Genomic DNA, 13,698 nt, shown 5'->3' with positions numbered 1-13,698 from the left:
AATAACAATGTTTTATGATCTCAATGTATTTGGTTTATCTTAAAGCAACCTTGGAATGGTAGCAGCCAATGGAAGGACTTACATTGTTAAACTAAAGCTCACATTGCATTTCTTAAACTAGTGCAAAGCTAAAGTTATAGTCATTATGAGATAAGTAACCTCTTAAAATATGAGAATTGAATCGCTTTTATATACTGTATATATACAGTATATATACACAATCAAAATGTGTTTACATCCTGTTTGTCTGTAGCTGACAATGAGCATTTTTAACAATTTCATAAAATGTTATACCTAAATGATTAGTCAATTAATCAAAGAAATGATTATGTATAATTATTATAATAGATTAAAAACAACACTCAATAATAATGGGAATGCGGTCACTTGATATGACTCTCTCACTTTAAGCCATCCGACTCCCTGCTTGTCATTATTTCATTATGAACACTTTTGGAGAGGTTTGGATTTGAATAAATGCCAAATGGAAAAGTTCTGCCTGGCTCTTGATTTAATTCCCATCGTGAAGCAGATCTCATCAAAATGATAAAGAGGAAGAGTTATACTAATTCATTTTAGTTTAGTTTTATACTCCAGTGACAGGATGGATGTCTGCTCAACTTTAGCAGGTGCTGTTTTAAAACAACTGTGCGACCCTGACACCTGTGCCAATAGTGCACTCACCTGTTTCTGACTTCTCACTCAGTATTCTGGAGCCAGTTCCCGCTGGGTATTGTTCTGCTGCACACAATTAGGTTCCTTTCAAGTCTAATGTAAAACCCTGCTTGTTCCACCTCTTACAAACGTACACTGCTGCCAGTGTTCTGGCAAACACTGGTTTTTCAACTCCACCTCTGCTGAGACATAACTTTCTGATAATTGAGTTTTGATTCAAATTAAAGGTCCCCTATTATACATCAATATATAATAGGTGTCAGATATATACAAAACATGTCTCTGAGGTGTTTGGCTCCAAACACCAAGCAGATCGTTGCAGCATCCCATAATCCCCTCTTTTTCAGCCCTGTCTCAAAAGTGCTGATTCTCTGTCTGTTACTTTAGATGAAAATAAGTAGCCCCACCCCCCCACACCCCTCTGAGAGATATTTGGTTATAAAGAACACAAAGGTGCCCTAGGAGGAGATTCAGGTGATAAGGTGGAGGGGGGGGGAATTTACCTTGGTTGGTGATTGGCTAATGGTTACTCAAGCCAAAAGATCGTTATGACATCATAAAGTGGCCCAAATCTGATCAGCTCATTTTCAGACAGGCTTTTATATAAATGGATCAGTACAAAAAGAGAAAGAATCTTTTTTCCTGAAACTTTTCTCTTTACACAGAGGGGACACATGTTGTTGGATATAACGTGGGAGGTGTGTGGCGCAGTGGTTTAGTGCATTGGTGTTGGGATCAGGGGAGCACAGGTTCAAACCCCACTGCAGTCAGCATGTCGTTGTGTCCCTGAGACACTTCACCACAAATTATTCCTGTGGGGATTGCCCACAGTATTGAGTATGTTAGTCGCTTTGGATAAAAGCGTCTAACAAGTGACTTGTAATGTAATGTAATATAAAAGACATGAACAAATGGATTTTGCATAATAGGTCCCCTTTAAGTTAGTCAGGAAACATTTAGTTAATCTATGATGTAAAAGGGTTCCATACTTCTGTATTAATTTGGCACAAAAGACCTCACATTGCTGTTGTTTGTTTGAACATAAACATGATAAATATGGGCACTGCTGCCATGTCCAGATTTTTTTTCATGCAAACTTGTCCTTTAATCAAAAGTGCTTTGGGCTTGTCTGTCCTTGCGAAGAGATTACCGAGCTTTATCTAAAGCCTTGATGATGTACATGGCAATCATGTTCATCAGACCGTCACACGACAGTTATGAAAACACGGCGTGTTTGATCAACACTGTTGGGAGCAAGTGAACTGGCACCCGCGAGCTAACTGCTTCCACTCGTGCAGCTTTTAACGTTTGTTCGCACGAAAAACAAACTGTCTACAGAAGAGTAATTTTCAAATTAGTTTAACAAGCACTTTTGGCTTTCATCCCATTTTGAAGGATAGGAAAGTGAGGGGCTAATGGAGATGGAAACAGTCTACGGAGACTTCATCAGAAGAAACACTTTGTCTTTCAGGCCTTGTTGTTTTGTTTGTCTTTGAATACACTATTCATCCAGTTTTCTTCCCAGGCTGCAGCTGAATTTGAAAATAAGGATCATTGTTTCTCCAGTTTTACACCCTTACAATCAGAAAGCCTTCAAGAATGTCCGTCCTTCTTGAGAGGAAATGGTTTCTGTTGTCATCTCTTTGTTGGTACAAGGTTGTTTCGTGTTGCACAGCATTTCAGTAAAAGGTGTTTCAATATTTTGTCAAGGCGGCAAAGCATTCATAGTTGCATTCAGCCCTAAGGGATCCAATGATAATTGATAAAACCAATATGGAAACATTTAATTTAAGTTATAAGAGCTTGCTTTTTTAAAGAAGCAAAGACAACGTTTATTTGTTTTGGTTATTGTTATTATTTAAGGAGTTAAATAACTGTTAGGGAGACAGTGAGACAAAGTGTCCATTGACTGAAACATGTAATTAAAAGGTTTAAAGTTTGATAAAAAGCTATTTAAATCTTTGAATCAGTATTTGTTTTAAGTCATTTAACAAACCTATATGAGAAACATTCACTTCATTATTGAATTTGGGTTTTTTCTCTGATGTCTTTATGAATCAGTTTTATGGTGAACAACACTGCATCGCCCTGGAGGAGGCTAATATTGGATATGTAATAAAAGCTCAATATTGACCTAAACCCTTCGAGCAAACTATCATCGACCATCCAGCTCATCAGCCATATAAGTAATGGCACAATTCATATAGTGATATTTATCATGCAGTCTTTGCTTGGACAGGAAGGAACTCCATTAAAGAGCATTTTGCAGGGGGGTTTTTTTCCGACATTTATGCTTAAACTTGCTTGAAAATTACAATTAAAAAAAAGTGAATGTAGGATTTGATATGTTTTACGAGACATAAGGGCAGGAATTCAGAGGGAAAGGAGCAATTTTGAGCTCTGCGCTTTTTTCTCTGCGCTTTTTTTTAAGGTCATACGTCAAACACGTCATATTACATCACAAAGGGTAAACATCTCCGCTCTCTGACCGCGGGTATAGTTAGTAGTTGCGTTGAGTTGAGCAGTTGTGTTTTAGTGAGCTGGTATTTTTTGGTAGTTTTACATTGTATTTCACCATTTGTAATCATGGTGCAGTATTGTTTTGTGCAGATTGCACAAATACCAGCCTGTCAGGACATCGAGTCCACAGTAAAAAGGACCGGAGCTAGCGTTCGTTCCTGGGTGCGTTGTGCATCCACCTCCCTGCAGCACATACTCTCCACAGCTTTATCAGGAAACCGTATTACTTCTCTCTCCCCCCCCCTTCGCTGCTCTCTCTCTCTCCCCTCCGGTACACGGCACCGTAAGACGTAGTGTGGAGTTGCATTAGGTAACGCTGTGGTGGCTGTACTGCTCCAGCCGTCTCCTTTGTGTGTTGTTTGTGTGGGCGTGGTGGTTGTCACTCCTAGCTCTCGGCTCAACCTCCACTCACCTGCTGCAATCAGCTGTGCACCCTCCCCGAATACACANGCACATGATGTGCCTTGCTGGGCCACACATAAAAGGCACTTAAAACGTGCGTTTGTGCTTTATTGGGGTCTGGGGGGTCCGAAAACCCAGCAGGTTTAAACCTAACTAAACCCTACATTCACCCACTGACACATTAAAAATGTTTTAGGGTTTACATCAGGTTAACCCTAGACCCTACAGTGTCACCCACTGACACATTAAACATGTTTAGGGTTGATAACCCTAACCCACCCTAACATGTAGTGGGTGACATGTTAGGTTAGGGTTAGGTTTAAGACTGACTGGTTTTCGGACCCCCCCAACCCCAAGCAATAGCCAAACTGGCACGTTTTTCCAGGGTGGCCTTATTGTGGCCAGCCTAAGGCACACACCTGGGCATCCAAATCATGCTGGCTAATCAGCAATCATTGATATGCCACCACCTGTGAGTGGGATGGATATATCTCGTGCAAAGGGAGAAGTGCTCACTACTCACACCGATTTGGTTCCAGGATTTGTGAACAATATTTGAGAGAAATGGTTATTTTGTGTATATAGAAAATGTTTTAGATCTTTGAGTTCATCTCATGAAAAATGGGAGCAAAAACAAAAGTGTTGCATTTATATTTTTGTTCATTGTATGATACATGATGTGATATGCCGCGGACTGTACTTAATGTTGCTCTGATCCGGTTACTTATGTTGTGGCAGATATTTAAGTAGGCTAAGCTTTCTTAACGCTAATTTTATAATAGTCAGATTGCTCTGAAGATGGGAGGTGATATTCTATTAATGTTCACGTTCACACAGTCTGTGATTTTTGCCGGTCGTCTTTCCTGCAACGGCAGCTTTTCTGTATTTCCTTTCTCCTGTAATATGACTTGATCGCTTTAAACTCCGCACACTGAGCTCTGATTGGTCAGCAGGCAGTGCTTTCACTGAGTTGAGCTCTTAGCCTGCAACCTAACCTGCTCCGGGGCAGGTTAGCCGCACAGCCTAAGTTACCATGGAGATCTAGCCTGCTAAAAAGAGAACCAGCTTCGTAGGACCGGAAACCCCAAGTTTTCCCTGAAGTTAGCCGGCTAAGCGAAAATCCTGCTTCGTAGTATACCCCCCTGCTGGTACGAGTTAATGCTTACGTTTCCTGTTGCATATGCTTGAGATAAAAATAATATGTGGACCCACCATACAAAAACTGCCCCACATTTGTTGTTTTTGTTACATTATGAGAGCGTAATTGCCTTTGTAGTAAAACTACCTTAATGATTTTATCTTTATCTCACAGAGAACACTGATTTTGTGACAAGCTGCCCTCAAAACAAGAGGTTTGCAAAGAAAGGACTTTCAGTTCGGCCTCTTGAAGTCACAAAGCAAGTGTTAGTCGATGACACACATAGTTTTGGAGTTGATTTCCTTCACCTTTATTTCGAGAATGCAGGTGGAAATGTGGAAAATGTTGTGCTTAATGAAGCAGAACAGTCTGCCACCATCACCTTTGAAGACCATAAAGGTAGGGCATTTACTTTGACATGAGATTTTTCTACCTTTTCATATGAAAACTATGCAAATTTGCAGTATAATGTTTGATCCTATTTATTTCCCCATAGCTGTTCAGAAAATCATGAAGAAGAAGCATCACATCAAGGGGAAAGAGATGAGCGTTTTTCCTTTCTATAACTCTTTGGGAAGAGCCCTCTATGGGAAAGATAAGCCTTCTCTTAAACTCCCTGTTGCTGTCTCTGAACCCATTGCCGATGCTGTCTGGAGGTACCTAAATCATAATCAGTCTGCAGCAGAGACAATTCGTATTCAGTTGGCAAAAAACTTTTGCAACGTAAACCTCGACCACTCTACTGTGTGTTTGAGCCCTCAAACCTCACTGCTACAAGAAAAATATGCCAAAGCCATTGTCAAAGAGTGGAGAGATACTGTCAAGTCATCCTTCGCACAAGCTCTGTCGAAAATCAAAGCCCTAAAGCTTCCGACAGATTTGAAGGTATGGGAAGAGTCTGAGGAGACGATCAGACAATTGCTACTTAATGAAGATCTGGTTGTAGTGCCTGATAAAGCAACTGGTATCTTGTCAGTGGTTGGTCTTATGGTTGATGTCAACAGACTAGAGCCAACTCTTAGTGATGTGGTAAACAAGATTGCCAAAAGAGTGAAGAGGGAGACATTTAGCGTGACTCAAGAGATTAATGTGTCACAGTCGATTTACCATATCCTCTGTCTAACTGGCCTTGAGGACCAGGTGCTACAAGTGTACCCAGAACTCAACATGTCTTTCAAGATAGGGAGTCCGCATTTGATGGTAACTGGCTTAAGTGAGGAGATTTTGGCAGCAAGCAAAGTCATATATGACGCAATGTTTGCCTTAAAGCGACAGAATTTAAAAGTAGATAACTTCGTGCTTGACTTGTTCAAAGACGGACAACAAGAGGAACTAACGAATGAGCTCCTCACATCCAATGGAATCAATGCAGCATTTGAGATGAATACAATCAGTGTGCAGCTCCTTGCTGGATCCGAAAGAGATCTGAATGATGCTGAAGACCATTTGGGGAGGCTGCTTATTTCTCATTCCATTGATGTTGAAGACAGTAATGTCCTTGAAAAGCCAGAGTGGCAGAACCTGGTCAGTCAACTAGAGAATGCAGACAATAAGTCATGCATGAGAATTGGAATCAACTGTACCCCTAAACAAGTGGTGGTGTCTGGCAAAAAGGATACTGTCGAGAGAGTTAGCAGTGAACTTGATGACTTCCTAAAGCAGAATGCTCAAGTTGAAGAAACAGTTGTTGTCAAGCCCAATGTCATAGTTGAGTACATCAAAAAACTCGACACCTCTTGGTTCGAGCAATTCAAAGACAAGGTGGTGTTGTCTTACAGAAAAGAGGCCATCTGTCTAAGTGGTTCTAGAGCAAATGTTGCAGAGTGCATGACTTTGGTTCAAGACCTGGTCTCTTCTGTGTGCTTTGAAAGTTTACAAGTCCCCATGCCTGGAGCGAAAAAGTTATTCAAGGACAAAGAAAATATGTTTGTTTACTCCCTTTCAAGTCAAACTGGCTGCCTGGTCCAGCTGGTTGATGAGACTAGTGTCGGACAGGCCGACCTTGCCCAAAGACAAGTGCCAAAGCCTGTGTTTCAAATGCAGACCTCTGATGGAGTAGAAATAGCTGTTTCCAAGGCAGACATGTGCAGCTACCCAGTGCACGCAGTTGTAAATGCTTCTAATTCGAACTTGAAACACGAAGGAGGTCTTGCAGGAGCACTTCTTAAAGCTGCTGGCCCTCAGTTTCAGAATGAGTGTGACAAAATAATATCCTTGAATACACAGCTCATGCCCGGAGACTGTGTGATAACTGGTGCAGGGGGGCAGCTTTGCTGCCAAAAAGTAATCCATGCAGTGGGCCCCACGTATGATAAAGCTAATCCCCAGAAGCCTTTGGCGCAGTTGAAAAGAGCTGTCAAAGGAAGTTTGGAACTGGCTGAAAAGCAAGGCTGCATCTCTGTGGCTCTGCCTGCCATCAGCAGAAACCAAGGCTTTCCTCTCGATGTGTGTGCGTCCACCATCGTCAAAGCTGTGAGGGAGTACTGTAACGACAAGTATGGTGACAACACCTTGAAGAGGATCCATTTTGTGAACAATGACGACAGTACTGTTCAGGCTATGGTGGCAGCGGTCCAACAAAGGTTTGGAAATCATAGTGTCAGTTCTTCTCAACAAACTCTCCCTACCAAAAAAGATTCTTCCCCTGTGAAACAAGCTGGATCTGTTGTATTGGACCCAAACTGCTTTGGACAAGTGCAGACCAAAGAGGGCTTGGACATCACTCTTACTAAGGGAAATATCGAAAATGCCACGGTAATGTCAACTTTTTATCCTTGAATAAGAGCAAACAATTACTTTAAGGAATTAATATTTTTGCAGCTTTAACTATATGCCTTTTCCTCTAGCTTTAGAGCAACCCTTTGATTAAATATGTTCTTCTAGGAATTGCCTGATTATGTTCTGACTGACTATTGTGATTAAATGTTCTATTATCTAAAAAATGAAGTTGTTGATGTTTTCAAATAAATAACATGCAACTCTAATCATTGTGTTAACCAATTCTTAGACGGAGGCGACTGTGAACACTGTGTTTGAAGATCTTTCACTGAACAAAGGGGCAGTTTCAAATGCCATCTTTGGTGTGGCTGGACCACAACTTCAAGTATTGGTAAATGCAATAACCAAGAATGGAACATTCGGAGAGGTCATTATTACCGATGGCTGCCAGCTGAAGAGCAAAAAGGTCTTTCATGCTGTTACTCCTCCTTGGGGCAATGGAGCTGATAAGGTAAAGGGTTAAATCATGTAAATTTTGGGGTACATTTCTTCTAATAGGGTTGATATGTAAACTATTATTATTTTTATTCTATTTTTTTTTTTTACCTTGTGTGAATCCTGTTTTTCACTCTGACCCTGTTGCTGCAGTGATTGATGCACCTGAATTTCCCTTGGGGATAAATAAAGTTCCATCTTATCTTGTATATCTTGCTAATTTGTCTTGCACCTTACCTTCCAGACCTTGAGCGTCATTTTCACGGAGTGCTTGGCCAAGGCTGAGGAGATGGGTCTGACCTCCATATCCTTCCCCGCCATTGGCACTGGAAAACTGGGTTTCCCAAAGGACCTTGTAGCCTCAACCTTGTTGGACACAATCGACCAATTTAGCAGTAAGAAACAACCTAAGCACCTGAAGAAGGTCATGATCATCCTTTACCCACTAGATGCAGAGACTATCAAGGTACGGAAAGAAGAATACATTTGTACTGTAGTACCTCAATGTACCAAATTATAAACCAAAACAAAGTAATTGGTTTGATTTCATTATGATTTTAAGAATTTGGTGAAGATATTTGTGAGTATTTTGTAACTATTTTGATGTCTTCAGGCTTTTAGCGATGAATTCGCCAAGAAGTTCCCCAGTGCAACAGGAGGTCTGGTGCCAACGAATTCCCCACAAAGTACAGGTAGGCAAAATGGTTGCAACATTCTAATGTGCATATACACTGTAATGCTGTGTTTTGGAAATGTGTAAGACATAAACTAACAGTTCTCTAAACAATAATACCGCTATAGAATGAGGCCCAACAAAAACTAATGTTTTATCATATACTTTATATATAGCTGTAATAATTTAATAATCTTTAAAATACTTAGATAGATAAACTAAAGTTTTGGTCTTTTAACAAAAATATTGACCTAAAAGGCTTTTGCACCTCTCTTAATTCTTCATTTGTGTTTGCTGCCTCAAGGTCCCTTCTCAAAAGTTGTCTCGAGCTCCGGAATGTACGAGACTAAAATGGGAAATGTGGTTGTACAGGCTGTCACGGGAGACATCACCAAGGAGACCACTGATGTCATTGTCAACTCCTCAAATGACAATTTCTCTCTTAAGTCCGGTAAATGACAGCCAGTTGTTATGTTTTCATAATGTAAAATAATAATTTTAGATTGTTTTAGATATAATGTATTTTTTTACATGAAGTAGGTGTTTGAAGGTATGATGCCTGTGAGCACCAATGTGTAGGATATAGTGACAGTAATATAGTGGTGAGGTTGTCGAATGAACACCTCTTTGCGCACCCCTCCCTTTCCATGCATGACGGACAACCTACGATATATGACAGTTGTTTTTATCTTTTTCCTCTAGGAGTATCAAAGTCAATTTTGGATGCAGCTGGTCAGGCTGTTGAAGCAGAATGCCAAGATCTTGGTAAGGAAGCATTTAAACACAGAGTTGACACTCCTTGTACTGTATAAACATGAATTAATAGTCAATCATTATGCCAATTCTGTGTTCATAACGGAAGTCTGCTCCAAAACGGTCTCCACTGTCTTCCCCTTTAGGTGCCAAGCCCAACACAGGCATGATAATAACCCAGCCAGGGAACCTCAAGAGTAAGAAAATCCTCCACCTGGTTGGAAAGACGGACCCAGTTACAATCAACAAGGTTGTGAAAGATGCGCTCCAAATGTGTGTGACAGGCTCATACACTTCTGTCTCATTCCCTGCCATTGGCACAGGTGAGAATTGTTAGCAAGATGTGGTGCTAATCGTTTGTGATGTCTTGATATATAACCTCAAATCCACCTTTGTTGAAGGGTTCGCACTAGGAAAATTACAGGTTTTCTTTTTGGTATTGTCTGCTCTATGACACAAAAGTTTGATGAAAGTCAGTCACTTATGTTGTATCGTTTAGGTCAAGGCAATGTAAAGGGAAGGCAGGTGGCGGATGCCATGTTGGATGCGGTCATTGAGGTGTTAAGCCAAAACACTAATGGCCCCCTGAAGACAGTCCGGATAGTTATTTTCCAGCCAGCCATGCTGAAAGAGTTCTACAACAGTATGCACCATAGAGCAGCCACTGAACCGAAAGACAAAAGTTGGTTGTCCAAAATCAAATGTAAGTACAGTCAAGAGAAACATGTTGCTGTTCATATTCTTTAATCCATAATGACTTCCTAAATGTTAAATCCTAATGTAGAGCTTGTGTTTTATCAGCATTTTTTATTTCTGGAAGTGATGACAAGCCACAGAAAGAAGAGGATTTTGTCATTGAGTCAGTGAAAGTGGACCCTGTTTCCTTCCACATCTGCGGCGAGTCCCAGGCTAAAGTAGACTCGGCCAAACAGATTATCAAAGACCTGATATCCAAAGAACAAGAAAACGTTTGCATTAAGGACAGCGCAATCCTTAGTCTCTCCATAGCAGACCGCCAGCACATTGTTGTCATCCAAAAGACCAGGGGCGTGTCGATAAGGTTTGATGGCCAGCAGGCCCAAGCCTCGCTCACCATCGAGGGGTTGAGCAAGGACGTGCTCAAAGCCAACCATGAGATCAATGAGATGCTGAAGTCCGCGAGAAACGAGGAGGAGCTGAAGAATAATTTGGAGCTGGTAGCGGCAGTGGCAGACTGGCAGTTCCAGCAGCCAGGGCTTCAGTTTCAAAGCTTTGAATCAATGGACAACTTCAAACTTGAGCAAGCAATGACCAAGAAGCAGCTAAATGTGAAAGTTAAAGCGCAGGGTCAAGAGTACACAGTCACCATGCCAAAAGGACCGGCTACTGATAACCGGGGAAGCACCCTCCAGATAAAGCGAATTGACAAACTCAAAGGTATTCACTCATGTAGTCTGATAAGTAGAGCCTTCTCACATCCACAACACTGTAGAATAGTTTTCCTTATTACGAAACCAAAACAAAGTACATTCAAGCCAGATTTGAGTTACAGTAGGTAAGAAAAATAATTCTCAGATTTAGCATGCTACTGTACGTTCATAATCAGAATCTAGTTAACTGCCCAGTAGGATTTCACATACTGGGAATTTGCTTTGACGTATAAGTATATAACATAAACTTAGTAGGATAAACTACATCTCTAAATAAAAGCAAGTGCAAAAAAAGTAAACAAGAAAATTATAATATATCTGAATCAAAAGGAAATCTGCATATAACAAAATTACAATTAAAATATGTAAAAAATATATACAAATATGTACAGTGTAATCTGAATCAAAATAGCTCTATAAAATGTAAATATGGAAAAATGTATCAAAAATATGTACAATCTGTTATCGAATGAAATTGAAATTACAATATAGAAAATTACATTAAAATATGTTCAATGTACCTGAGTTTTAACAAATACATCTGTATAGAATACATTCAAATTCAAATATGGAAAAACTATATCAGAATTAAAAAGAAAGCTGTGTAGAAAAATAAATAAAAAGCTGTGCAGTTTTCTGTAGTGGTAGTTTTGGCATATATGTACATTATGGAGTATAACAATAACATGCTTTGTAAATATTTACTCTCAAGGATGTGCAAATAACTTTTTTAACTGTTCATGTTTCTTATGTCAAATAAAAAAAAAAACTTAAATATTTCCAGGAGAGGACGACATTCCTGCGGGCTGGGATGCAATGCCAGCCGGCTCCTCCAGTCTGGCCGTCCCCATTGTTGCGGGGAGCCCAGAGCACGCTGAAGTCCTCAATCTGTTCCAGGCCACATGCCCACGGAACATTGTTAAGGTACACTACATTTAACATGCTGTGTAATATAAAGGATAATCTGTTTTACTAACACCATCCCTTTACCAGTCATTATGGGACATCTTTAAATTATGTGTATCCATTTTATAAATGTTATGTATATATTTGAGACTAAAAACAAAAGTGCAGCATTATCAGTTTCTCTGGTTTTACTATTTCTAGGTATTAAGTCAAATGAAAAAATATATATTATATTCTATAAACTACTGACACCATTTCTCCGTGTTGGAATTCAACAGACACTAGAATGTAATGGCTGCCATACATGTTTCAGATTTTTAAATGTTTTGGGAGTTGTATATGAACATAATGAACAAAATGTCTCAAAATATTTTATTAGAAAAAATATCAGTCAACATTTACAATTTATTTGTATTGTGTTGTTTTTAATATAAATATTAAATACAAAATACAAATAATTCAAACAATATTAAATGTTTTTGTATTTTATAAAATATATAAAATAGTTTAATTATTCATTATTGCATTTTTTGGATTAATCAAATGTATATAAATATTTATATTATACAGGAACAGCAGTTCATGTAGTAGGCACAACCTCAGACACTCAGGAATGTACTTTCCCCTTCTCTCAGATTGAGAGGATCCAGAACCCTGGGCTGTGGAAGAGCCTGCAGATCCAGAAGCGTGTGATGGAGCAGAGAAACAACCATCAGAATAACGAGAGACGCCTCTTCCACGGCACCTGTGAGGACACCGCGGCCTACATCAACGAACACGGCTTCAACAGGAGCTACGCAGGAAAGAACGGTGAGAAGTTAAAAAATACAGGATATTGCTTACTCACTTCCTGTGTGACACATCCCATTCCTTTGCATTGGTAGTCTTATCACCAAAACAATTTATTTAACATTTTATTTATATAGCACTACATTTTCTAAGTCGCTTTTTTTCTTGATTATTTATCTTTTATTTTATTCAATTTTAACCCTTAAATGGTTTCTGTATCCTTTGGGATACAGTCATTTGAAAGGCTGTGTCCATGTTCAAAATGGTTGTAATAACAGTGTAATATTGGTTTAATATGGGTCTAAAAACAGTGCATATATAGGTGCAATAACGGCATAACAGGGGTGTAACATGGGTATGGTATGGGTGTAATAGAATATAATAGAATAAAATAGAATTGGGAGGGATGAAACCCTCTTTTAATGGTCACACATGCAGAGCACACAGCACACACAGTGAAATGTGTTCTCTGCTTTTAACCCATCCTAGTACCAGGAGTCTAGTACTAGGAGCAGTGGGCAGCTATTGTACAGCGCCCGGGGAGGAATGGGAGTGGGGGGGGGGAAGGGGGAGGTCCGGTGCCTTGCTCAAGGGCACCACGGCAGGGCAGGAGGTGAACTGGGACCTCTCCAAGTAGCAGTCCACACTCCATATTTAGGTATGTTCGGGGACTTGAACCGGCGACACTACGGCTAACAGTCCAAGCCCCTACTGACTGAGCGAATACAGGTGTAATAATGGTGTAACATTCGTCTAATAGGGGTGTATTAATGTTTAATATGGGTCTAATAACAGTGTATTATGGGTGTAATAACAGTGTAATTACAAGGAAATATGGGTGTAACATGGGCGTATTAATATGGGTGTAATGTAAAAAATAGCAATCAATACATTTTCCAAAATATTCAATGTGAATGGGGCAACCGTCACAAAAGCCAATTTGCCTCAGTATACAATTAATATAAATAAATAATAAATATTTCTGATTCTCATTCTGATATGTATTTGATATATCAACTATTACATCAGGGTAACAATTATGCAGATGGTTCTCTTGGCCATATGATGATGGTTCTTGGAAGACTGGCTTTGTCATAAAAAATACAGAAACACAAACCATTAAAAATTATATTTTATATTATATTTTATAAATATTATATAATAAATAAAGATCTTTTTTTGTATTAAACATTTCCGATTCTGAGTTGTAGTGGGTACAT

At 39.6% G+C, this 13,698-nt stretch overlaps 1 protein-coding gene across 1 annotated transcript in view; it reads left to right on the top strand.

Annotated features, from left to right (window-relative positions):
- The window catches only part of parp14rs1 (poly(ADP-ribose) polymerase family member 14-related sequence 1), a 45,486-nt gene that overhangs the window by 30,720 nt on the left and 1,068 nt on the right, over positions 1–13,698 (top strand). Inside the window, exons 5-16 of the mRNA XM_010795298.1 lie at positions 4,910–5,134; positions 5,232–7,489; positions 7,743–7,964; positions 8,193–8,414; positions 8,562–8,640; positions 8,926–9,072; positions 9,324–9,386; positions 9,521–9,697; positions 9,874–10,077; positions 10,176–10,790; positions 11,568–11,707; positions 12,325–12,499. Coding sequence (XP_010793600.1) covers positions 4,910–5,134; positions 5,232–7,489; positions 7,743–7,964; positions 8,193–8,414; positions 8,562–8,640; positions 8,926–9,072; positions 9,324–9,386; positions 9,521–9,697; positions 9,874–10,077; positions 10,176–10,790; positions 11,568–11,707; positions 12,325–12,499 — 4,527 coding nt within the window. The remainder of the gene's footprint in view (positions 1–4,909; positions 5,135–5,231; positions 7,490–7,742; positions 7,965–8,192; positions 8,415–8,561; positions 8,641–8,925; positions 9,073–9,323; positions 9,387–9,520; positions 9,698–9,873; positions 10,078–10,175; positions 10,791–11,567; positions 11,708–12,324; positions 12,500–13,698) is intronic.

Source organism: Notothenia coriiceps, unplaced genomic scaffold (genome assembly GCF_000735185.1).
Source record: "Notothenia coriiceps isolate Sejong01 unplaced genomic scaffold, NC01 NC01_scaffold00037246, whole genome shotgun sequence".
NCBI lineage: Eukaryota > Metazoa > Chordata > Actinopteri > Perciformes > Nototheniidae > Notothenia > Notothenia coriiceps.
The sequence above is the reverse complement of the archived record's forward strand: the minus strand, read 5'-3'. Positions and strand labels throughout refer to the sequence as shown.